At 39.8% G+C, this 27014-nt stretch overlaps 1 protein-coding gene across 6 annotated transcripts in view; it reads right to left on the bottom strand.

Moving 5' to 3' along the window:
- LOC136705540 (arginyl-tRNA--protein transferase 1) overlaps window positions 1-27014 on the bottom strand; it is a 140481-nt gene that overhangs the window by 49591 nt on the left and 63876 nt on the right. For all 6 annotated transcript variants that reach the window (XM_066679166.1, XM_066679165.1, XM_066679168.1 and 3 more), the window contains 2 exons: window positions 7820-8001; window positions 240-339 (listed from right to left, as the gene is read on the bottom strand). In XM_066679166.1, the coding sequence (XP_066535263.1) occupies window positions 240-339; window positions 7820-8001 (282 nt within the window). The remainder of the gene's footprint in view (window positions 1-239; window positions 340-7819; window positions 8002-27014) is intronic.

Genomic DNA, 27014 nt, shown 5'->3' with positions numbered 1-27014 from the left:
ATGAATTCTGACTTAATTCTCAGATGTATCTATCTTTAATCTCAAAGTTGACGTGGATGTATTTCCTTGATAAGTTTGGTAACTATTGTTTTTATTTGCATGTCATTGACTATGCAATAAATAATTTTGACGGCAGTCCTGACAAAGCTAATAAGCACCCCGCTGAAGAAAGGCTGGTGTAGACAGTGCCCAATAAGTGCCACCTGAAATAAGGCAATGCGAGGAGAATGGAAACCTACCTTGTATCGCATCTTGGGGCAGGAGTGGATGTAAAATCCCAGGTAGTAATAGCACAGTTTGGGCGATTGCTTCTGCAACTGCCTGGTGAAGGCAATTTCCCTAAAACAAGAAAGATCAGAACAGCTCAGGTCAGCTGGCATGTAGGACTGAACAACACAGCTGTCACAGGCAAGGCAGGAAACAAACCCTGGACAGGGCACCAGTCCATTGCAGGGCATCCCATACTCACCCAGTCACTCATATTTGTGGACAATTTCACACAGTCAATCCACCTACCAACATGATAATATGAAAGGAATCCAGAGCAATCAGTATTAATAATTAATTATTAATTTTTTAATTAAAATTAAATTTTAATTATTAATATTATTATTTTTTTTAATAAAATGACAAGGGTCATTTTTATTATGCAACATTTACCATAAAATGACAAAAAAAGCAGGAGAATGTTTGAATTTGGAATTACAATTATACAATACACAAAAAATGCTTTAAAAATGATTTATATACTTAATAATAAACTGAAACTTGGTGTGCCGTAAACCCAAATGTGAAAGTGCGTGAACTGAAACGATTTTAAAACAGCTATACTACTTATTGGTTCAGATGCTGATAAGCCAGACTGTTTAGGTATTGAATGACTTTTATGCCCAAAGTTTGTAGATGTTGAAACAGACAAGTCCGTCACCGGAGCAAACCCAGCTGAGTGAGAAACCCCATCTTATTCTGAGTTGCTCTGGAAAGAAATGAACTTCTGGCCATATTTAAGGGATTACTTTGGCTTGAAGTGCAAGAAAAGCGACATCCTTATAATGCAGTGTGAGCTGTGTTTGCCAAGAGAGAATTAGCAGCTTATAAAAACCCAACATCAAACCTGAGCATGTAGAGCATGTACAGGTACATTAAATAATAGTTGTACCGTTGCACTGGTAAATACATTTTCCAACTTTAGTAAAAGGGCCCAAATTAACAATATGTGATCTTCACCAATTAATTATATTTGTCTTTTGTATTCTGTGTGTATCAATATACATACATGAACTTTTTTTTTGCAAATTTCTCTATTTGAGGTATTTATGTGAGCTCTTTATGTATAAACATAAATTTCGGTTGTTTTGTATGAAGTACATATGATAAGTAGATGCATTATCCATAGTAGACAGCACTCTGCATTCTTTCTGTTCACAGGTGCAGACTGGATGAAATTGAAATGGAAGAAAGCTGAATGATGTCCACTATGGGTAATACACTGACTAGGCATAAGTACCTCATACAAGCCCACTTCAAAACAACAGAAACATCCCTTTAATAGGAATATGATGTTGAATAGACATACCTTTTTAACTATTATAATAGCCATGTTCATATCTTCTGGCCTCTCCATGAGCAGTTTATTTAATTAAAGTAAAATTATTCCATTAATTAAAACTAATTGGTTGGAAATGTATATCTCCCTATACTTCTTGCACTACACAGGAGAAACAAAATAGTGAAATGCTCTGAAGCAGCTGTAAATTAGCCTAAGTTCACGATGCTCAATGACAAGAATTTGTCAAAGAGCTGTTGGGGCCTTCCACTCTGAGCTGAGCAGCACAGGAACTTTGTTCTCTGGAGTGATGCCGCACCATCCAGCACCTATGAGACGAGACATATTGATGCCAGTCTTCAAGAACTAATCTAAACATCAGTACAATGTCAGAAAAACTGTCACTGTGGTGGAACCCTCAGTGGTACATATTCAGTACCAAGATAAATGTATCTAAACCTAACATAATTGTAGATTTTATAATTGTGTTGATTTCATACACACAATTTCATCTCCAGGATATTCTTCCAGGACTGTTCTTTTATTTTACCTCTCCAGAAGTGGACAACTGGACTTTATAACCACTGTTGTATATTTAAAGGTACATTTACTCTGTTTGTATCTTTAGCGACAATAATGTACCCCTACTGTACCTTTTTGTTTGAGAGTGTATCTGACTTGAATGGGGCTCATCTGGCTGAATGCTATCAAATACTCACAATAATGTTCCAATGTGTAGAGACAATGTAGAGACAGTTACTGCAGGAAGGTAGAAAACAATAGGTATAAGTACCACTGATTTCAGAAGAAACATGGGATGTGTTCTTTCATTGACCTTTTTCGGGTATTTTGGTTCTTTTAACTGAATTTCTAATAACAGTCATAGAGTTGTCTTTCCTAGATTTTAATATGAATTCTGTGAATATGCGAATTCACACATTACACACTCCACTCTGGAAACAGCCGAGCAGGCTTGAGAAAGCACAGGCAGCAGGCAAGAGGAGAAAATTAAAATGGAGGGGAACAAAAAGTGAGGAAGAAAAGGCTAAAGGAAATTTAAACATCATCCCGGGTGCAGTCAACGAGCTCTCACCCTCGCTTTTCTTGAGTTCCTTCTCATTTGCTGCCCCCCCTTCCCTTCATCATGCATTCTCCTCAACGTGCTTCACTTTTCCATAAATAAATTCCACTCTTTTCACCCTCTTCTCTCTTTTGTGCTGCATTTCTTATGTGCTGCCCCTAAACCACTCTTTCAGACCTGCCCAGCACTGCTTTCTTTCCCAAGAGGGAGTGTGAGAGAGTTGGGGCAGAGGTGAGAGAGAGAGAGAGAGCGAGAGAGAGAGAGAGAGAGAGAGAGAGAGAATAAATCAGAAACAAGAGAAATAACAAAGAATAAAATGACAGAAAGAGAAAAATGAAAGAGAAAAAAACAAATCAGAAAGGCAGAGAGAGAGAGAGAGAGAGAAAGAGCAAGAGAGTGAATATATGTGGTTGAAACTATGGAGCAGGTTAGAGATCCAGATTGAAGGAGGGAGTCTGAGGGAGTAAAAAGAAAGAGGGATAGAGAGGCGAAAAAATAGAGGAAGGGCAAACAGAGAGGTGCTGGAAGGTCAGCTGCTGGCTGCCAGGTTCCTGCGTTCCCAGCCCCTTCTGACAAAGCGTACAGAGCCATGAATGAGAGACGAGCATCAGGAGAGGCTCAGAGCCCCATTCACAAAAAAAAAAAAAAAAAAAAAAGAGAGAGAGGGAGGAAAAGAGAGAAAGAAACTGTGGGGCTCCCTCCTCTCAGACCCAAGCGCCCCCACTCGCTCCATCCTGGCAGCAGCTTGAAGCCCCCCATTATCTCCTCTTCAGCAAGCTGACACTCCAACACAAGCCAATTATGCCCCGGAGCTCACTGCGGGACTCCAGAAAACGGCTTCACATTAATGCAGACGAGCACTGACTCACTCTCACTCACTCACTCACTCTCTCTCTCTCTCTCTCTCTCTCTCACACATACACTATAATAATAAACATAACCACTCAAAAGTTTGGAATCACTGTTTAAAAGTCTGATCCTAATTAACTGGTACTTCTCACAATTCAATTATTAAAATAGTGACGTTTAAAGTGAACCGAGCTGTAGAAAATTCCATAATAACATACACCTTTACAGAGAAATGACCAGAATTAAATAACTATAATCTTTCTTTTAATTGTAACTATCCATACAAAAGCCTTTCTGGAGTGCTAGATCACAGAAACGTTCTAATTATTTTATTTTTCACATTTATTTCTGTTTATTTTATAATAATTTTCAATATTTATTAATCATTTGTTCTTTTACAGCAATATTTTATTTGTTCTTAATACTTATTCTTAATTAATTGCTTTTTTATTGCTCCTATTTTCTCTGTAAATCACTTTAAATTGTAATTGTGTATGAAAGGCGCCCCATATATAGACTTGCCTTTCCTTACATTACAGTTTACAGGAGCCTAGTTAATACTAAATATTGCTGAAAATCCTAATTAATCCTGAGTGTTTCTAAGGGCTAATAAGGGAAACTTATAATGTTTGAAACTAACAGTAAGATATGCAACCTAGGCACCTGCACACTTGCTTTGCAGTGGACACCCCCAATCCTTGAAGCATCTTAAAATTAGTTTTGTACAAGGTTTGAGAAGTCAGAGAATTTAATTTGCTCTGCTGGCATTCCCTAATGAACCTTAACCGGTCTTAGTCAGGCCTGATGAAACCATTCAGCCCAAATAAATAGATTGTTAAGACTAGATATCTGGAAGTGTGTCCAAAATACTATGCATTAAAGTCACCTTTCACAATTTTAATCAGAAAACATATTTTATATGCTAATGTCCTACCTAAAAAGACGTTGAGCTTCTATATGCAAACAAACCAGAGAACAGTGTTTCCACACAATTGTGCATTAAAACAACACTAGGTAAATGTTGGTGTTTTTGCCCCCAGAATTGCAGAGAGCAATAAATTTCTACAGAACTGTTCTGAAATCAAAAGTGAGGGGGCAGAGTGTGGGGGTGTTTTCCTACCCTCTACTAACAGAGATTCAGTTCTCCACATGATTTTCTCCCATAGTGATTTAGACATTGTAATTTTAAGGTCAAAATACTACCAACTGTAGCTTTACATTTTTCCACAAAATTATTAGTAATATTATAATTTTTTTAATAATTTGATACAGCAGCAAAAGATGGTATTCGGCCAAAACTGCACCTTGTCTGTCAAAAGACTACAAACACTGAGTTGCATATGCTAATACGTTGTGTGTGTGTTTGGTTTCATCAAGTGCTTACACTGTTTTAAAAACAAAAAAAAAGTCTTCCAAACTTCTTAAAGGAAGTGTATGCTCAAAAGAAATGATCCTAACTTCTCTGGCCCAAAGCCCTTTATTAAATACCATCACATCCTCTCCCCACACTCATTTACACACTCCATCAATCTCTGTCTCTCACACACACCAGCACTGAGCCGCTGACCCGTGTGGTCAACACCAGCTGCTTTGGGCACAACAGAGCCTCAGGCCTGCTCTCCACTTCTGCCTCCAAGAGGGCCTCTTCATCCTCTCTCTTTCTGCTTCTGCTTTTATGACCCTCTGTGGAGAAACTGAAGCTTCCCGTTCTATATCCAGACACACACACACACACACACACACACACACACACACACACACACACACACATCTGCTGCATATAGTAAGTAGAAGTATGAGTTAATATATTACAGTTGTACACACAAGTTTGAACACCCCAGGTCAAATTACATATACTGTTGACTTTCTAAGGGAAAATATGGTACCACATTAAATAACAACTAGAATGTGGCAATTTTCTGCACATATTTTTGAATATTTTTTCAAAGTGTTTTAGACCATAAGCGGTAACTATGCTCCTCTGTTAAAGCAACAGTAGGTAAGAGTTGGTATTTTTGCACCTGGGCTCCCCTCCTACAGTTGCAGAGTGTAATTCACTTTTATTGCACTTTAATAACAGGGGGAGGAAAGGGGTTGGTTCCTACCCTCCTCCAACAGTTTCACAAAATTTTCTGCAGTGCTGAGCCTGGAATAGCAATGACAGAATGACAATTCTCTTTATTTCAAGTCAGTGAAGCATCACAATGATTCTAAAGGTGTCATTTTAAGGTAAAAATGCTACCTATTATAGTGTTTAATGCTGTTCCCCATTCAGCCAATGAAGCGCAATCCACTTTGAGTCTATTTTATTGCTATTGGCCAAAAGAAGCATAGAACGAGACCCTTTAGAGTTGCCATACATGAGGCTAGGGTCTCCATACTTGGTGATAGATTCAGTTAGACTTTGTGGAGCAGAGGAACCCTGTTCACCTCTGGGATGAGTTGCAGTGGCATCTGTAATCCAGAACAGGGACTTCACTACTGCTCTAGTGGCTGAATTCAACCAAACTCTTAAATGCAATGTTCCAGGAACTACTGTAAAGCCTTCAAAGAAGACAGCAACAAAGTAAATCTGTAGAACAGCAGCAATTAGCTCTGTGATATTAAGCTGGGTTTACACTACGCACATTTTGGCCCGGTTCTACCCCCGATTTTTCTGAGTCTGTGCTAGCCAGCTCTAGTCTGCAGACTCTGGTGCAGTCGCAGTCGTCACTCAGGGTGAAAGTTGTGTAGTGTGTGAGGGGCTCAGACTCCAATTGGTTGCCTTCAAATCGTAGCATGTCCAATGTTAGATTTTTTATTTTTTTTTAACCCTACTTGGACATAGTCGCATAGTGTAAATTCTACACCAACTCAAGGCTGAACAAGTCACGTGAACAGCCAGTGAGATCAGAAAGTAAAAACAGACAAATGCAGTGGAGTGAAGACCATGGAAAAGTACAAGATATTAAATAGTGTTGGATGCACACGTGCCAAAATATTGAGTATTATTGTAAGAGAACACTGAGCCACAAAACACGCCGTTAGAGCCCTCATTACAACTTTAATGTCATTTTCTATTCCACCTTAAATGACGCAGCACTATGGTGCGCACTACTGCTACCGCTGTTTCTGGACCATTTAAGGTGGAACGTAGCCTCAAGTACGTGCTATTCTACTAATCTCAGTTTGTAGAGACCACGCTGACCTGTGACTCGTGTGTGTTATTTACTTTGTGGATCTACATAAACAGCAGCGCAAAACAACCACAAAGAGTTGTACATCAGCGTCTCCTAGGAAACGCAAGTTGCGTGTTTGGTTCTGAATTTTGGAATTGTGTAGTGAGTTATTCCAGTCGTCATATAGCGTGTGCCGGACATTTTTCCAGTACTCTGTCAGGTATAGTGAGACACACCCAGTCTGTTTATAATCTGTCACAACTTTAAAAGTTGTGTAGTGTCGCCAAGGCTTAAGGAGCAGTGTCTTTGTGCCTGTATGGTTTTAATGTGATAATTCAAATGTCACCTGCCCCATAGTGTATTATACACAACAGTTATAACACAACTGCTTGCAAAAAGCAATGGTAAGGTAAATGTGTAAATGTGTAAGGAACCTAGTGTTCCTTAACCCTCTGGGGACGCGGCATGTCAAATACGACCATTCGCAATGTTTCTATTAATATCTTAGCGATAGCACAGCGCAGAAATACAGTTCAAACACTCTGTGAATGGGCAGAAACTGCTCTTTCAATCGCATGTTATCACGACTGTACACGATACTATACATCCTGAGTTACGTGCCTATGTATAAGCTTCAGATACGCCTCTGCCTCTCGCCGTGTCTAACTGGTGGATTCGCTTGTTTTTAAGACTCTGATGAAACTATTTCAATCACCAAAACAATTCATCCACACGAGTAAAGGGATGTTTTCATAAGAAATATGAAGATTTTCTAAAATCAGATTTAAGTTTTTCAGGGTTAGAGGGTTATGAAGAGATTATCTCTTCATAAAATGCTCTAGGTCACATGGGCCTCTCATAACGAGAGAGCTGAGATTGTTCTGAACATTTTGATATTAAACATGTAGGCAATATATTATAATACAAGTACTTTAAAGATGAATTTCAGAAAATTGAGAAAATGTCCTTAGACCCCAAAGGGTTAAATTCAGCAAATAAATACATATTATGCAAACAAAATCTATAGAAAACAATATTAAGTTTGTTCTATGTGGAAGATGTGTAAAATTAAATCGTAAAATTTCAACACAACATGTTTATGGGTATTCACCCATAGATATACATAAGTATTTACATCAGGGACTCAGGGAATCAGAGTGGGGAATATGAGAAAATGAGAGATACCTGAGAGCAGAGTAGGAGCCAAGAGAGAGTGAGGCGAAGTCTGGGTGATAGTAGAAGTAGACTGAGGAAACGCAACTGGGCAAGATGTCGATAACACCCACAGCCACGATGTAACCATCTAGCCAGTACTGCTGATGGAAAGAGCCATATCCTCCATCAGGACCATCTGGTGAGGTCTCAGCCTGGTGAGATAGATGAGCAATAGAGAAAGAGAGGGAGAGACTCAGAGTATATCCTGCATATTATGGTGCTGACAGGCAGGACCTGAAGCATGTCACTGCTTTAAAAAATTGGCGTCAACTTATTAATTTGGTAAGGCATGTTTATTTATAGAGAAGCTTTTGTACATAATGGCAATCCAAAGAGCTTTACATAACAGCACAGAAAAAATACAGTGGAAGAATTTGTAGTTTATTTATATCACAGTGTGTATAATGGAGTTGAAATTATATCATTTATACTGTCAAGAAATTGAGTAAAAAAATATTTATTACATTTATTTAAAAAACAAAAAAATTAATATTATGGGCGGCACGGTGGCGCAGCAGGTAGTGTTGTAGTCACACAGCTCCAGGGGCCTGGAGGTTGTGGGTTCGATTCCCGCTCTGGGTGACTGTCTGTGAGGAGTTTGGTGTGTTCTCCCCGTGTCCGCGTGGGTTTCCTCCGGGTGCTCCGGTTTCCTCCCTCAGTCCAAAAACACACATTGGTAGGTGGATTGGCGACTCAAAAGTGTCCGTAGGTGTGAGTGTGTCTGTGTTGCCCTGTGAAAGACTGGCGCCCCTACCAGGGTGTATTCCCGCCTTGCGCCCAATGATTCCAGGTAGGCTCTGGACCCACTGCGACCCTGAATTGGATAAGCGGTTACAGATAATGAATGAATGAAAAAAAAAATTTATATTATTTTTAAGGATCATTTTCTTTTCTTGCAATGAGGTCATTACAGACTATATCTCTCTACTGCTCCCACACTTTCCTCCCGGATGAGACTTCTGTGATGGATGATGGGTAGCTGCAGCAATTCATTTTTTATTTGCAATCATTCAGTCCCTGCTGAGCCAAAACTTTACTACATTGTTGTAACATGTCATATGTTTGTGGTGTAGTTTTGGACGCTAACCTTGTCAAATTATTGTTCAGGCACATGCTTTAGTTAACTGAGCTATGGTAAAAATACACATCCTCCCTGGCAGCACAACTGAATAAATTATTCATGTCTTTTATGTGCTCAGCTTGTGAAGTCTGCGAAGATGAACGCAGTTTAAAATCTGTTTCAGAGTACACAGTGTAAAGCGAGCCTGTGTTTCTGTGGTATTTACATGTGCATCATATATTGTAATCTACAGCACAATATAGAAAAAATTAAAAACAGTAACAGCATAAAGATGGAAAGCTTTCACACATATTGTTGACTGCACCAGTGTCTGCCCTGCACCTGATGCATAAGCCAGAAAACTGTACTCAGGAGGACTTCAGTTCCCAAAATCTTGCACAGTGATGTTTATTTCCTGGATTTAACAATTATAAATTAAAGAATTTTAAAAATCCATAAATAAAATGTGGCCTGTGGGGGTGTTAAGCTTTTTTAGGCTTCATTCGGGACTTTTATGTTGACGAGGCTGAATAAGGGTGGAGTGCTTGGTGAGCAAAGCATTTTTATTGTATTTTTACCGCTGCAGAGCCTGAATACAGATGGACTGGAGCATTGCCTTCATAGCCCCATTTATCAAAAAAAACGAATACCCAAACCTCAGAATTAAAAACCGTATACCTACCCAATGAAGGAATATCCAAACAGACGAATATTCGGGGCCAACCCTACTATTCATTCAAACCCCAGGGTTGCCCAGTTGTGCTCTCTTGGAGTAATAGAGAACAGAAAAGGCCTCACTCCCTCTTGTTGGGCAAGAACTCATTTCTACTCCCTTTATCACAACATTAGACAGTGTGAACATCTGGTATTTGGCACAGCTGATCTGGACCGTTAGTGGTCTCTTCCAAACACCTTGAGTTCTTTTGTGTTGTGTTAGCAGAAGTTTAAAATAAAAGGAATTGTTAAATAAATTGGGGTACACACACACACACACACACACACACACACACATATGTGTGTGTGTGTATGTGTGTGTGTGTCCATATTTGGGCATTTTATTGGCTATAGGAAAGAATGGAGAATGGATGTTTCAAAGCTGCATATGTACAGCATGAACATGAAGTTTACAGTAGCCTGCTAATCACTGCCAAATGTGGCATTAGCTCAAGCCTTCAGCTTGTACCATATGCACGCACGTGTGTGTGTGTATGTATGTGTGTGTGTGTTGGTATCTACTCTGTCTACACAGATGTGGGGGAGAGGGGATTTAATAAAAGTCCCTGCATGAACAAAATCAATCTCCAAATTGAAAAGCAACAGGCAGTAGGTGTAATAGGACCCAGTGTTATGGCTTATGGGTAGAGAAAGAGAGAGTGAAAGAAACTTAAAAAAAATGAATAAATTAATTAATAAAAAAAATAGCCAGATTTAAAAAAAAAAAAAACAGAACATTTAAAAGAGAGACAAGAGAGGAGACAGAGAGAGAGAGAGAGAGAGAGAGAGAGAGGCATAAAACATGAAAGAAGTAAATAGTGAATGAAAGCGAGAGAGACAGCAAGAGACAGATTGACGGAGAGACAGAGAGAGAAACCGAGCAAGTGTGAGTGAGACAGAGACAGAGAGAGAGAGACAGAAAGAAAGACAGAGACAGAGAGAGAGAGAAAATGACACCACATTTCTGTCAGACAGACTTTTCTGTGCTTGTGTTGACACTATTGAACATGAGTGCTCCCCATGTGTGTGATGTTTTCAGTGTCTCACTGATTTAAAAGCTCATTACGTCTCTGTTACCCGCTCCTGCTTCATGCAGAGCCTTTTTTCAATCAAGTGGCTTATTGGTTGGGGGTGAGCTGGACTTGTGGCTCTGGCTTTACCCCAGTGACTTCAAACAGCACGGGCTGGTAAGGGGATCTCCTCTGCCGCCCCTCAGCCCATCTGGGCCCTGTTAGCCTTGCTGGAACACAGCTCGTTATCACACCACCGGGGAGCCGGGCAGCTAATCCTGCGCACAGAGAGCCTGCCTGACCAGAACACCATCGCTCACCTCCAGGCAAATTAAAACAACACACAGGAACAGTTCAGCAGAAAATAATCAGTTGCCTTATGAGGTTTTAGCGATGGCGCTACGAAGGTAAGGCTGCCTTTTTCATAGATGACAGCTGTTATGCTGTCACCTAATTGCCTGGATGTATTGAAAATACTGTGGCTGTACTACACACCAATACTAGACAGCATATACTATGTGTTAACCTTAAAAGTGTGAGTTTGGCAGGCTATTATGCAAAATATTAAAATACTACAGTTTTTTTTTTTTTTAAAACAGGGCCTGTTGAAAAATGAATGAAACTGAACATCTTACCATCTTGCCATGCTGTCTGCCATTTTTGTCTTTTTCAAAGTCTGAAAATCAAATATCTCCCTCCACACTGCATAGTGAAGTTCTAGTCTGTAACTCTCTAATCTGTAAGTAAATATTACACAAATATAGAGCAGAAACAGAGCAATATCCTCATCTCAGTTCATGCATTTCAAGGTTTGAAGGGTTCTTAGTTGTGTAAAAGCCTCCAAAAAGCTGTTTTTCTGCTGTGATCAGAGAGAGAGAAAGCCTAGCATACTGGACCAAACTGGGGCTGGGATTTTGTAAACACATTCGACCAGTTTCAAGCACACAAACAGACGGGAGAGCTAGCGAATGGTGAGGAACCATTATGAGAATTTTATAAAAAGTATTTTTGCTTAAAATTGCAAACATTACAAGTGCTAGATTTGCGAGAATTGATGTTTGCGTTTTCACACAGTGAAATTCAAGCCCTGAGTTTATGTCAGATAATAATCACAGTTTTATAATCTGAAGGGCACTATGTTGGGAGGTGGGCACTATTTGGGACAAAGCCAATATTTTCCAGATATGAGAAGCTGATCCCTTTCTTTTTTTCCTCTCGGATTATAGTCCATCAATACCAAACTCAAAAATTACATGTAAATGGTTCTAAATATGCACTGTGAATTTTTTTTAGTATACTTAACTTTGAGTACTCACTTGTAATGATACTCAAACACTTGTTTGAAATAGTATTAAGTGTGCAATTGGGACAGAGCTCTAATTTAAACTTATTTAATCATAGGGGACCCTCTCTATGGAGCATAGATTGGTTGGATGAGGAACAGTAAAGCAATTGTCTTTGAAAAAAAATAATGAAAAATTAAAAAAATCTTTAAATAAAAATATTTACTGCTGCTTTCTTTAATAAAAATAAAAAAAATAAAGAAATAAAAAATGACTGATTATGTCTTTAAGATAGAAGCCACTGCTAACCCATTGGGGCCCCCTTCTATACACCAAAAACACAGTGAACCGTTCTTAAAGTTGGCAAAGTACAAGCCCGACCTCCTGGAAAGTGGTCACCACATATATCCTCCACATTTCCTACCACGAATGAAAGTGCATTCCACACGTGTGCGCTAATTATTTTCATACAGCCCGCTTGTCAAACAGGCTCGCTGGTAAAGCTATTGAAGTGGCTGTTCAAACACACACACGCACATTAAAGGACATTTGAGATGAAGCGGGCTGCCTCAGACTGGCCATCAGGCGATTAGTGCTTTCTGGGAGCCGTATTTTGAGCGAGAGAAACGAGACAGGGCTGGTTTGTGGTCTCGAAGTCAGAAAGTGTTGGTATTTCCTCTGTTCAAGACAAGGTGGGCCTTATGTTTGTCAGGGCCACGTTAGCTGTGGCAGAAACAGCTATTAGCACAAAGCGAAAGAACTGCTAAAACATTTTTAGGCTCTACCTCATCCTTTAGCCCTTAATCTTTGGATTTTAGCAATGCCAAAATATTATCGTGCTTTTGTCACTTCAGAACAATTGGCTCAGTATATGCCTTTGAAATATTACCCATCATGCTCAGTTCTTAAACCCAAACTGACTTCCAATTTAGCATTATCTTTGTGTCAGTGTTTCCATAGCCGTGACCTTGGAGGTAGAAATCAGGACACTTTGACCCAGGCGTCACCTCGGTGGACAGCCTAATGGCCACACTTCTGCCACCGTGACGACCAGAAAAACATACATAAGTAGACAAGGTGGGGGATGAAAACATCAGGGCATTAAACGAGGCCCAAATCACTAGCACATGGCAGTCTGTTTCTCTATGCAGGTCTTTGTTTTACACACACACACACGTACACTGCAGCATGCTGTTAGACTAACCAAAAACTGGGCTAGTTAACATTCCTCTACCCTTAGCTGTACAAAATCAATACAAAAAGTGGACACATAACACCTCATTAAGCAATTCAACAATATGTTTGTGCCAGGTATCTTTAAGGTTGCTCCTGAAGAGCTACAGGGTGTTGTTTCTACCTAAATCAAACACATCCAACCACACTAGTCAAAAGAAGGTCTGAGAAAAAGATGTATTCAGTAAGAACAAAGACATTCAAGATCTCTCACTTTTAAAGAAACAGTGTACTGTATAGTGTTAGCCATTTTGTAGTGTCCCTCAAAATCATTAATTTATTCATTCCATTCATTCATTATCTGTAAGCGCTTATCCAATTCAGGGTCCCAGTGGGTCCAGAGCCTACCTGGAATCATTGGGCGCAAGGCAGGAATACAACCTGGAGGGGGCGTCAGTCCTTCACAGGGCAACACAGGCACACACACACACACATTCACTCACACCTACGAACACTTTTGAGTCGCCAAGCCACCTACTAACATGTGTTTTTGGACTGTGGGAGGAAACCGGAGCACCCGGAGAACACACCAAACTCACAGACAGTCACCCGGGGCGGGAATCGAACCCACAACCTCCAGGTCCCTGGAGCTGTGGGATTGCGACACTACCTGCTACACGACCATGCTGCCCCCCTCAAAATCACAATAGTACATTTCCCTACCTATGTAGTTCACTATCTAATAATCATATGGCATTGCATAATGTATTTACCAGACAATGTATGCTAGAATGACCAATGTATACCATAATGCAATTTGGGGGGGTCAACGACAACGTTGCTTTGTGTCAGAGCAGCTTGAATACACTGATGGCTCAAGATGTCAGTTTTATCTACAAATGTAATTCAAAATTGTTGTGATGCTTCACTGAGCTGTAATAGTGAGAGCAGAACCTCACTCACTGCTACTCTGTGCCCAACACTACAGAAACTGCACTATTTTGGTGGAGGGTAGGAAACTACACCACCCCCACCCCATCTATTGATTTCAGTACAGTGCTGTAAAAATTAATTACACTAGGGACAGCCCCAATAGCTAAAAACTCAAATCTTACCAAGTGTTCCTTTAAACAAACAGCAGTTCTTATAATCAGTGAATTGACTGTGCAGTTGTAAAAAGTTAATTTACTGTATACGTGACAGGAATGCTCTCACACAAATGTCCAGGTTTGAGTTCCAAGTGTAGTGTCTGCAAAGTCTTTTTGTTGTCCCCTATTCAAATCACTATCTAGCAAAGGCTAGTTACTGAATAGTGAATGAGTGAACAAAGCTCATATTCGTATATACCGAGTGCCTAATACATACATTCATCACGTCACATCTCAACTACAGCAATGCGCTTCTTACTGGTCTGCCTACACGTACAATACATAAACTACAGCTTGTGCAAAACGCAGCCGCCCGGCTCCTTTCATCAACCCATCTGCATCAACATCTCACCTATACTCACAAACCTACCTATCTGAGTTTTAACCCTATACTGTCCATCCCACTCCCTACACTCAGTGAGCTCTAGTTTACTTGTGGCACCAAAGACCTGTCACCTGACTCTAGGTGATGGACCTCATCTGCTGCAGTCTGAACTCTCAAAATTAACATGTGCAATATACACATTCTTATCTGTGTGTTTTATATGCCTCTATAGTGTCTGTGTGCCACTTGTTTTATACACACTTTTTTTAACTCCATGTTTTTGTTTATCTTACTATGTTTCATTATTTTACTTCCATTTACTTTATTAAAAATATATTTAATAACTTACTTAATGTTTGGTTAGCGCTCTGATTTGTTGGAGGATGCGCTATAAAAATAAAACATTATTTATTAGTAATAGTTTTAGTCGTAGTAGTATTAGTATTAAAATGTTACCCATTCCAAATACAGCAAAGGTATATGGATTATGAAACTGACTGTTTACAGAATAATGACTCACATTTCAGTCATTTGCAGTTGGTTCCAATTTATATTTCTGCCACCAAAAGAAAAAAAATTATCTTCAAATCATTTCACAACAGACTTGCAAAAAGAATGGTTAATAAGGATAATCAAGTTAACTGTTCTTTTTACAGTAGCTTGTCTTATTTTAATCAGGGCTTTAAAGGGTTTGAAATGTCAAATTAAAAATCTTACGCAAATATTTTCTATGTTTTCATTACAGTTTGCCAAGATAAAAAAAAAAAAAAGTCTTCATTCATTTATTCATTCATATAATTATTGATCCAGTTCAGGGTCGCAGTGGGGCCGGAGCCTACTTGGAATCATTGGGCGCAAGGCAGGAATACACCCTGGAGGGGGCGCCAGTCTTTCACAGGGCAACACACACACACACACACACACACACACACCCCTATGGACACTTTTGAGTCACCAATCCACCTTCCAACGTGTGATTCTGGACCGTGGAAGAACACCGGAGCACCCGGAGGAAATCCACACGGACACAGGGAGAACACACCAGACTCCTCACAGACAGTCACCCGGAGCAGGACTTGAACCTACAATATCTGTGTGAGCTGTGTGACTGCGACACTACCTGCAGCACGGTGCCGCCCATGTTGTCTTCTTTCATTTACTTTAATGTCAGTGTTACCTTATCAGAAGTCTTTAGCACAGCACCACAAATCTCTTCAGCTCAGCTTTGCACCTTTTCAAACCACAAACTTAAGTGCCTTTCTAATTAACTAGGTTAGGGAAAATAAAAATTGTCCTGACCACACTGAACCAGTCTTAAGAGACATCTTAAAAGATCAACAGAATGCTGGGTAACCACAAGCTACTTTGTGACTGTGGACAGACTCCTTGTATGTACAAATATATTTACCAATAAATTTTATATAAATATTTTAAAATAAAGTTTACCTAACTAAATTGTAATAATTAAGCTACTGTATTTTCCATTTCTTGTGTTGCTAATTTATATTCCTAAAGCCGTTTTCACATACGAACAGCATGCCCATAGAAAAAACTTATTAATTAGTCTGTGGCTGTACAAAATATTAGCTCCCCTAAACTTTCCGTCAGTTGAAAGTAACCCACCACAGCCGAGGTAGTGGGCAATTCTCCATACAGCAGCCAAACCAACATGAAAATGTGCTGCTTTAGAATAACTGTCCCCACTGAAGCCTTGTTGCCAAGGATTTTAAACATTCTGGTGTGAATGAAATTGATATAAAACACTGAAAACGCTCCCTATAAAATAAGACTCAGTAGTATACTTTGTATATAAAGGATTCTCTAAATTTATGCTGTCTTAGATAAACTTAAATCACGATTCACTGCCAAGAGAATTCCCTCAAGACAGACGGACACATGAGGTAAGGAGGAAACCATTGTTCAAGGTTGGGGTCAAGGACACAAACACGCTGGCGGTCCACCAGAGCAATCAGTGCTGGCTGGTTTAACTTCCCACTTAAACATAGGCTACTATTACAGGTGTTGCCCGTTATGCAGTCTGACGCACTCTCCACTAGCATCCCACCGCTGGCCAACAGACCACCATCACACACTCCAGTCTCTATTTTCACTACTGAGGTGTCCAGTTTATAATGATATCAGAATAATTTCATGCAGTTTAGATGCATGTTGTGCTCGGTTAAGGGGGTCATTTTACTTAATTGGGTGGTTGGTTGTGTGTGTGTGTGTGTGAGAGAGAGAGAGAGATATTCATCACGTTGTGGGGTCCAAAAATCAGTTTAGACAATTGCATTGTGCGGTCAAAAATCATCTCCCCATGATGTAAATCATTACAATTTAATCTGAAATTGTGTTAAAGTAAGGGAAGTATAGACAATACGGCCAAAGTTTATATCACAATATATTTCTAATTTTGGGTGATATGATAAAATTTCATTATCGATATGAAGCATAAAATCCACTGGAAAAATTCCAAGAACAAACAAGGAACCTGACACCACTATCAAACATAAACCTATTGGCTTTGTTAGTATTAATATTTTTAAATTCAAGTTTAACTTGAGTGTGCTGAACTGAAAACTGTGAAAAGTGTGCTTAAACTGTGTCAGTCAGTGACAGATGTTGTAAATAATGTATTTTGAAATATTAAAAATGTAAAAAAAAAAAAATTTTAAATCATACAATGGTCATTGAAACCTTATATATTGCGATATATATTGATATTGAATTCTTGCCCAGCCCTAGTGTAGTATTAGTTATGGTTAAAGAAACAATAGGAAAGATTTGGTATTATTGCTCCGGGGCTCCCCCTAGAGTTGCTGAGTATAACATTTAAACAGTACTGTCCTAAAATCAAGAGGGGGTGGAGGGCAGAGCTGTAGCTTCCTATCCTCCTTTAAAAGTTACATATAGTGCTTTTCCACTATCACAGGTCCCCCACAAAATGTATTTAATGACATCACAAAACCTCCATTTCTAATAGGAACTGTGGGCTTTGAAAACCACTTCAACGGCGTTGGTAGCTTTAGGCACTGTTTACACGTCACGTATTCGTGTGATGTTTTTGTTTTTTTGGCCAGTCCTCACAGATCAGCACAGTTTTCCTTGTTGCAGCATCCGGCTCCTGCTGGAGTTCTCCATCGGCCACAAATCCAAGAAGCGTTTTAACCTCATCAAAACACCACAGGGTTATGTTACATGCTGCCGTTGTGTGTTAGATAAATAAAAAATTATGTGGCCACTGCTGTAACTTGGAGCAGCTAGCTTGTGCTGGAGGCTGCAATTTGTAGTGAGGCAATTTTCTTTGGCCTATCCGCCCTCAGTGAGAGGGAAAGGAATAGAGCTAAACAGATGGAACTAAGAACCATCCAGATAGATGAAGATGGAGAGTGTATACCAAGCAAATATTGAAGGATAACAGGAAAAGGGAACGAAAAAGAGAGGGAGATGAACATGTAGAAAAATAGGAAGAAATGCAGAAAAAGACAGAAATAATGAGATATACATGAAGACAGAAAGACAAAGAACAAGGGAGAGAGATAAAGTGTGATAGAGATTGAGAAAGCAAGCGAAGGGGGGGGCGGGGTGGAGGTCACGGAGTGAAAGTGGTACCCGATGTCAATAAAACTCTGACGACTAATTACACAACAGCGCTGTTAACGAGCATTTCCCCTCAGGACAGACACATCTGAACCAATAAAACTGCATTTAACAAAGCCAAACAAAAACAGCATCCCAAACACCACTCAGAGCAGGGGTGTGTCACTAACACACACGCATACACACACACATACATACATACACATTTGCATAAACACTACCAGGTGAATGAGGGGAGCACACGCTACCCAAGAAGCTAAAATTACTCTGGTTTACTCTTGACCCTCTAGGCAAAGTTCAAACCAAGTCATTGTTTATGTTCAGACCAGAGGTGCTCACGAACCACACCCACACACACAAACAAAATCTTCCACATCTGATGTTAATTGCCCTTAAAACCCAGCATGCATTACTGTAATTTCCAATGAACACTGTAAACATGCAAACAAACACACCTATGGTCAGACTAGTGGTCAACTGGGCCTGTCTCACGAAGGAGTCCTAGCTTCATATTATTACTGCTACCATTAAAACTACTCAGCACAGTGATATCCAGTCATCTCTGTTTACTCAGGGCTGGACAATTAATTGAAAAACAATCTAATCAAAGTAAATTTGCCTATATCAATTACACTGATTTTCTTTTAATTTTGTTCATACTTTTCTTTATTATTTTGTTACTACGTGCCCTACCGTTTGTGTTCATGTACTTTTCCCTTAAAATCTTAATACCACACATGAAGTCACGTGATTCTGCCCCATCCAATCTGCCATATAGAAGAAACATGGAGGAGAACCTAAACACTGAGGTTATCTGAGCAAATCAAGCAGTTTGTACCTAAGAATAATGCTGTGCCTGCGGTTTTGACACACACACTGAAGAAGTATTATACACAGCCACTTTGAATCTTTTGGTAGTGGCATGCTTTATTCAGTGAGTCTATAACTGATAAGGAATGTTTATAACTGACTGTGAGCAAGTGATTCACATTTTTCAGGCGGAATTTGTGTGTATAGTTCCTGTAATACTTTGAACAACAGAATGCCATGTTAATTCAAATAGTAATGCATAAATGTTATTGTTAAACAAATGTAAGTAAAAAAAGTTTTACAAAAATACTCTTTATACTTTCAATTTGCACTTTCAGAATCAGCTGTAAAACTATTTAAAATATCTGCACCGTCATCTGCAATGCCAGCCACACAATGTGTGGTATCACATATCACTACTGAATGACCCCACTGGACACAGTGGACTAAGATTAATCTTTACAATACACAGCCTTATCATGTGAAACATAGGGTGAAATCAAACAGGTTCTTTTCAGGAACATCAATAACCTACCAAAAAAAAGTATAAAACTATAATCTATGATCACCACTGCCGCTGGGTTAACACTGGGACGTTTCACAAATGCACCAAACAATCTTTTGTACTTAGTGTACCATTCCACTGTTCCACTTTACTGTACCATTTGCATCCTTTTATACGAGCAAGTTTGTTTGTAATGTTATTGCTCCAACCACATACGTTCCTTCCATGGGTCACCACACAAGGGACCTGATATAGGCTTACTCTGCCCTTCCTGACACCACCCTCCCATTTCCAGCAGACCTGCAAAAAAATGCACAAATCTGCACAAAGACACTTGAGACAAGGTGGCTCGACTTGACTCATTTTTACCTGGTCATTTTTCCACTAGCACAGCTCCCTCACAAAATGGAGAAGGTGACGTCTCCCACATTTCTAATGGGAACTACAGGCTTTGAAAAACCAGAAATAAATTGCAGACAGCCACATTAACATCTTGAATATAAAAACTTTAGTGTTTGAGTGGTTAGACAACATACTGTATGCAACTATCTCTCTTAGCTGCCATAGATAATCACAGATATCCCACAATCTCTGGACACAAATATTATAACATACACTAACATACACTAACAAAAAAAATAATTTCAACTGAAGAATGGATTTAAATGAATTTATAACTTGTGCTAGAATTTCCAGTGTAGACCTGTAGATTTTGAAGGCTTTGTGATGTGTTGTGATACTACATTTGAACACTGACTCACAATAATTTCACTGATTGGCAAACCAGAGAAATAACTCGGCATCTCAGTATTACAGGTAATCAGGCTTCTACGTCATTATTGAGGTTTTAATGAGAATGGTAGCAATTCTACACCTGGGCCACAGAGGGAGTAAAGCCCTTTCCAGACATTCAGATATTCATAAAAGCCAAGGATTTTTTGTCTGCATTTTGACTACATGTCAACAAGAAAACAGCTTTTTAGGTCACTGCAAATGAAGGTTTTTCGAAAAACGCTCTCGATGGTGGAGATTTTTGAAAACTTCTTTTGTCAGTGGTGTCATGTTTACGGGCAAAGCTGAGTTTTTTGAAAATTCCACACTGTGCATGTCTCTCGCTGAAGTAGCCCCTCACTCCCTATGTAGTGAATTACATAAGCCATTAAACTAAAATGTGCACATGCAAATAACACTAGATTTCCACATATAAATAAATATAATTCATGTTGTGTTAGAAATATATAGTGTACTGTTAAGATCTAGATTCAGTAATTAATAATATGTTTTGCGTAGCGCACTACATGGACAGTATGGAGTCATTTGAGAATGAACCTCTGTTTACCTCATGTTTCGTGGTGTTTTGATGTTTCTCTTTTAGAGGTACTATGGCCCCCTACTGGACTGACATAATAATACAACCATTTCTACTCGTCTGGATGGGGATATTTTCAAAAATGAGGGAGGAAAATTTCAGATCCATGTGGATTTGGCATAAGATGTTGTTTTACATATTTAGTGGATGAACATTAGAATGTAAATCTCTGTATGCACCTGTAAAACACAGCGGTGAGGTTTAGGCATCTGGCTGAAGGGCTTGACGAGGTGCTAAAGTCTTGGCACTTATAAACATTAATGATCTTCATTAGCACCAGGCGAAGGGTGAAGGGGGACTACTGGGCGGGCTGCTGGGGGCTAGGAAGGGGCCAGTATACCTTTTCTGCCCCATGTTTCCCCCATCCTACAACTTTAAATAGAAATCTGTAAAAGAGTGTGCTTAAGCCACCTGATTCACAAGATTGCTGGTGTAATGGCAATAACCTGATGGCCACACTGTGGAAAATTTGTGGCTTTGTGTCCCCAGCTGAAAGCTGGTGTCCGCATCACTGCCCAGTGGAACCCAGCGCTTGTTTCCTGGCATTTAAACAAACTGTAGCGCTTCATTTCTCAGCAATTTGAAGAGGATTTTAAACAGGACAATGCACCACTTGGTACAGCAGGTAATGAGGGCCAGAATACAAACAACTGGCCGTCTCATTTCTTTCTGCACAGCTGCTTAGCATGACTTCACACAGCTGTGCAGATGGGTTTGTTTATGGTACGCACACAGAAGAAAAAAAGATCTGAATTTACAAGCCCACGGATCATCAGTAGCTTGCCCCCAAAATCATAATCTATTTAGAAAATGCGTTTTAAAAGCCCTGTGTGGAAAGGATTAGTTTTACCTGTGGAACTCAGGTAAAGTTATTATTACTAGAATATATCTGGCAGGAATAGTTTTCTGTGGGGAGCTGGGGCAATGTCATTTTACCAGAGGACTTCAGTAATGTTTATGATGTATTCACACTGAAATCTTGGACTTAAATAGCAGAGTTGGGTGCAGTTACTTCATGCACACATTGATGTCACACACTGGATCAGACACAACAGTCTTACCGGAGTTGTTATACTACCAATACTGTTCTGAGAACAGTTCACCAACTAAAAGCATCCAGCTTTTGAAGGCAATGTCAACAATTCTGTGTAACTACTGTTTTCTTGTTTGTTCTCTTTCAGAATCTCGCATATTTTAAGGCAGAACGGTATGTTTAAAGACTGAAGTATCACTTCTTTGTACATTTTTATTCACTGTTTGGATCACCACAGAAACTCAGTTGTAACTCCAGCTGTTAATTTTTGTAGCATATTTGGTCTGTGTTTACTTTCATGCAATTAGCAAATACACCATATTCAAAATACACAAGACCTAATATATTACTCAGAGTATTGGAATTCTGGCAGCTATAGGTAAGTTCACACACTGTCATAATGCCTGTGCTTTGCATCATTTACAGTGACCCAGAATCATTTCAACAGAGAAACCATGAGTAATGAGGGTGAAAAATGTAAGAATGTGGGTGTTAATGAGGGTGAAAAATGTAAGAATTTGACAGAAAAACAGCAAAAAAAAAAATGGCTTGCGAGCCCTTTTTGGTCAGGATAAGACTGAAGACGGTTTTCAGAAGCTTTTTGTTTGCATTTAGTTGTGTTTCTTGTAGGTGCTTTAAATCTATCATCATATGAAGGGCAAGTATTGTATTTTGTTTAGATGCGTGTCTGCTGAGGGTGTCCAGTGCTATGTCTCAGTACTTCTGTATGCTTTCATTAGTGTTATTGAGTAAAAGGACATCTGGAGAAGTACACAGTTCTAATAGTGCCTCGATAGCAGCTAATCTTACATTCCAGTTAAAAATCGCTCTCCATGACATAAACATTGCTTCCAACATAGGCTGTGATTTTCTGTTTGTACATTTCTCTCATAATATCAAATGCCATCTGTCCCATTCGGTTTTTCACGTCCTGCCCTCCACCTGAATTTCGCACATTGTCGGAATCACGTGACAGAAAAGCACACACAGCAGCCTACATAAACATGTATACTATCCATTAATTTACTACCATTAAATTGGTATTTTCCGTTATGAAACACAAAAAGAAAAATAACAGAATATTTTTTTGTTTTTGTTGTTGTTTTTGTTGGTGGTGGGCTGAACATTATTGACCATCTAAAAACTGTAGCACTGCTGTGTCTGATCCACACTGTGAAATACATGCAGACAAACATTTCACTCTAATTTCAGTGACACTGCACTGCGGACAATGGTGTGACGGCAAATACGTAATTTTTTTTTTACACCAAGACTTCTTATCCAGTGCAAATCCAGGATAAACAATACTGAAGTCCTTTAGTAAAATAAACCTAAAACTAATCCCTTTCCAATAGGGCTAAAGAGATTCTGGCTCTGAAGATAAACTAAACCACCTCATTTTCCTCACAGTGCCCATTTTCCTTTGTGAGCTTGAGTGAACTTTTTGTTTATGGCTTAATTTAATTCCTCTCTATTCCACAGGCTTTATATTTGTTTAAAACAATCAGATCACATTCATAAAGTGCTCTTGAATGTCACTCTCTCCCAGGTGTGTGTTGCCTGACACTGGTCACACACATCACAGAGCAGCTATTTTCCACCTGGTTCCCCTTCAGATCAGACCATGCGCCCTATTTGTTTTCCCACATTCTGTGTGTTTATAAAAATGTTTTGTCTGGCCAAGCTACGCTCTATAAAGACATGCTCTTCCAAGTCTTGCTTGGCCACCACATTTTCCACTGTTATTCTTCTGCTGGACCCAGAACAGGACCAATGGGACAAACAATGCCAGTTCCCTGAACAGCCTCACACGCAGGTCATCAGCCATTAGTGGTTAGTGGTACTGCAGTATAAGCCAATACAGGATTAAGCTCAACATGCCTCGTCAGTTAAAGAAAACATAAACAAAACATTTCCCTAGCCACATGCAGTGGCCCTATCCTATACAGGAGATCTGCTTCAGTTCTACCCTACCTCCAGGTCTTTGAGGTCATCAAATCAGCTGCTGCTCACTGTGCCATGGTCTTGGTGACCGGGGCTATGCTGTTGCTGCACCAAGACTGTAGAACCGTCTGTAGCTGGACATTATGTCTGCACCCTCTGTTGATTATTTTAAATCTAGGCTAAAAACCTATTTTAATCGACTAGCTTTGGCTCAGTAAACTGATTGTTGTCGTATTCTTTGTTTTGTCTGTACATTAGTCACTGTCTTACATGGTCCTTTTAAATGTATTTTGATTATACAACACTTAGGGATAAAATGTTCTTTATAAATAAATACTTACTTACACCACCACTGCCCCCACTCACAAACCCTGTAAAGTGCATCTCACCAATCAACACCAGATACCTGTACTATTGACAACTGAGATATAAACATACAAAGGCAGTGGAGAATACATGTTTGAATGTTCATTCATCATGTTGATGAGTTCAGTTCTGGGTCGCGGTGGGTCCAGAGCCTACCTGGAATCATTGGGCGCAAGGCGGGAATACACCAGGGAGGGGGTGCCAGTCCTTCACAGGGCAACACCCATTCACTCACACACTCACACCTACAGACACTTTTGAGTCACCAATCCACATATCAACGTGTGTTTTTGGACTGTGGGAGGAAACCGGAGCACCCAGAGGAACCCCACGCGAACATGGGGAGAACACACCAACTCCTCACAGACAGTCACCTGGAGCTGTGTGACTGAGGCAACTGTTGCTAGTATTTAAAATGACAATCATCATTTTAATCAACAAAAAAATAATGTGCTGCAAAAGTGTGCATCGATTTATTCTGTTTTAGGGATAATATTGTATCCAAAAGTAATGTGATTTTTTAGATTCAGATGATATAAACATGGTCATTTTGATCATGATGCGATCATGAAAGTAGCTTATAAACACCTCATTTATATGTCAATTGTCAAAACTGTCTTTGCTACACAAAAGTTAAAATTAAATAGCAAAACTGTTCAGCTTTTAATTACAATTTTCCAATAAAAATTGTACACCTTTATAATAAATGGTGCAGGCTGCAGGTAAGTAATCTTAAACCCAGCAGAGGTCAAAGAACACTGAAGTTTATGGCATGACCAAAACAAATGAACAAACTCAGCAAGGGTAGATTTGCTATGATTATTGTCAATGTAAAGATAAATGTTTGCAAATTTGTCCCTACACAGATGCGCTTGTCTCCACATTTTCCAACCCACACATGGACAGCTTGAATCAAACAGCACTGACACATTTCACAAACATTAAAAATGGTGACTGAATCTCTTCTATGTTGACAGACATTCTTTGGACTGCCTGGACCACACTCTGTCTTCATACGAGTTCAGCATGCAGCTGAGCTTACGGGATAACCAGCTGTGGTCACCAGCTAACTTGTCACATTTTGTGAACGTGATACTTGAATGTCTGTACAGACCTATACAATTTAGAATATGAAATAAATAAAGAATTTGACCTGGGATATCAACAAGCAAGGTAAAAAAAAAAAAGTCAATTTGGATCTATTTCTTTATCAGATAGGGTATCAGTCAAATGTTTGGACACACTCACTCAGGGAGGGTTTCCTTTGTTTTGTGTCATTTTTATTATTTTCTACATTTTAAATGAATGCAGAAGACATTCAAACTATGAAGGAACACATATGGAATTATGTAGTAAACAGAAAAGTGTTTAAAACAAACCAGAATATGTTTTATATTTTAGATTCTTCAAAGTAGCCACCTTTTGCTTTGATGTCTGCTTTACACACTCTCAGCATTCTCTCAATCACCGTTTGGCTGTTTCTGTACCCGCTTGGAAGCTGTTTTGATCGCTCGGGTTTTCCTGTTTACTCGTTTCCATTGTTATTTCTATATTTATATCTGTTTTTATAACCTACTAACCATCCATAGATCTATCTTTTAGATTGTCTCCGCAGGAATATTCATTACAGAGGCACTAAAACTGCCACCGGACCCTGGAGTAACGTTCTTGGTGTAAGTTACTAAAATTCACTAAAAGCGGTAAGTACCTGCAATTCCATGGCTACTACTGGCTGTTTTGCCTGCTCAGAGTGTGGCATGTTTAGTTTAACGCCCTTTTCCACTTCTAGCGATAAATATAGTGGTTGTATTTGTAGTAAGTGTCAACTAGTTAGCTCTCTGGCGGATAAAGTGGACCAGCTAGAAGTGCGCATCCGGAGCTTATTATTGTTGAGGGATAAACAGCGAGATTCAGTGTTAGCAACTCCGGGTGCCTTAGGGAGAGTTAGCACCCCCACGACTCCGGCATTAGAGCCCTCACAGCGGGGTGAATGGGTGACGTCTCGGCGTCATAGCCGGAAAGCTAAGGCTGATGCTAACGCTGAGGCCAAAGCTAGCCCACCGGGACACCACGCTCCTCCGATTCGCGTGTCAAACAGGTTTGCCCTGCTCAGCGAAGCACCCGCTGAGGAGCCTGTTAAGAGTGCTCTGGTTATAGGAGACTCTATTGTTCGGCACGTGAAATTAGCTACTCCTTTAGGGGCGCCGGCAGTAACAGTTAGCTGTTTATCGGGAGCCAGAGCGCCGGATATTAGTGGCAACCTTAGACTGTTAGCTAATAGGAGATATTCGAGGGTAGTCATTCATGTAGGGGCCAATGATATTCGTCTGCGGCAGTCTGAGGTAACTAAGGGTAATATTACAGGGGTGATTAAACTGGCCCAGATGATGTCCGATGCCGTAATCTGCTCTGGCCCCATACCAATGCGGCGTGGCGACGAAGCTTACAGCAGACTTTGGGCGTTAAACTGCTGGATGTCCAAGTGGTGTTCCGAAAATCAAGTGGGCTTTATAGACAATTGGTTACGTTTTGAGGGCAAGCCTGGTCTTATAGGTAGGGATGGTATCCACCCCACGCGGGAGGGTGCTGCCTTACTTTCTTGCAGTATAGCACATAGTCTTTTAGTTAGTCAGCAGAGTAGTGTAGATAGCTGCTGACAATCCAGAGCCGGGACCAGGCCGCAGACAGACAGGCTAAACCGACCGTCTGCGAACTGTCTTGAGACGTCACCCAGGTTCAACTGTATTGAGACTGTGTCTTTCCCCCGAACTAAATGTAAAAGTAGAAAAACAAAATCAGCCTGTTTCAGCAACCTAATCAATATT

The sequence above is a fragment of the Hoplias malabaricus genome, chromosome 8, assembly GCF_029633855.1.
Source record: "Hoplias malabaricus isolate fHopMal1 chromosome 8, fHopMal1.hap1, whole genome shotgun sequence".
NCBI lineage: Eukaryota > Metazoa > Chordata > Actinopteri > Characiformes > Erythrinidae > Hoplias > Hoplias malabaricus.
This window is presented reverse-complemented; position numbering and strand designations above follow the sequence as displayed.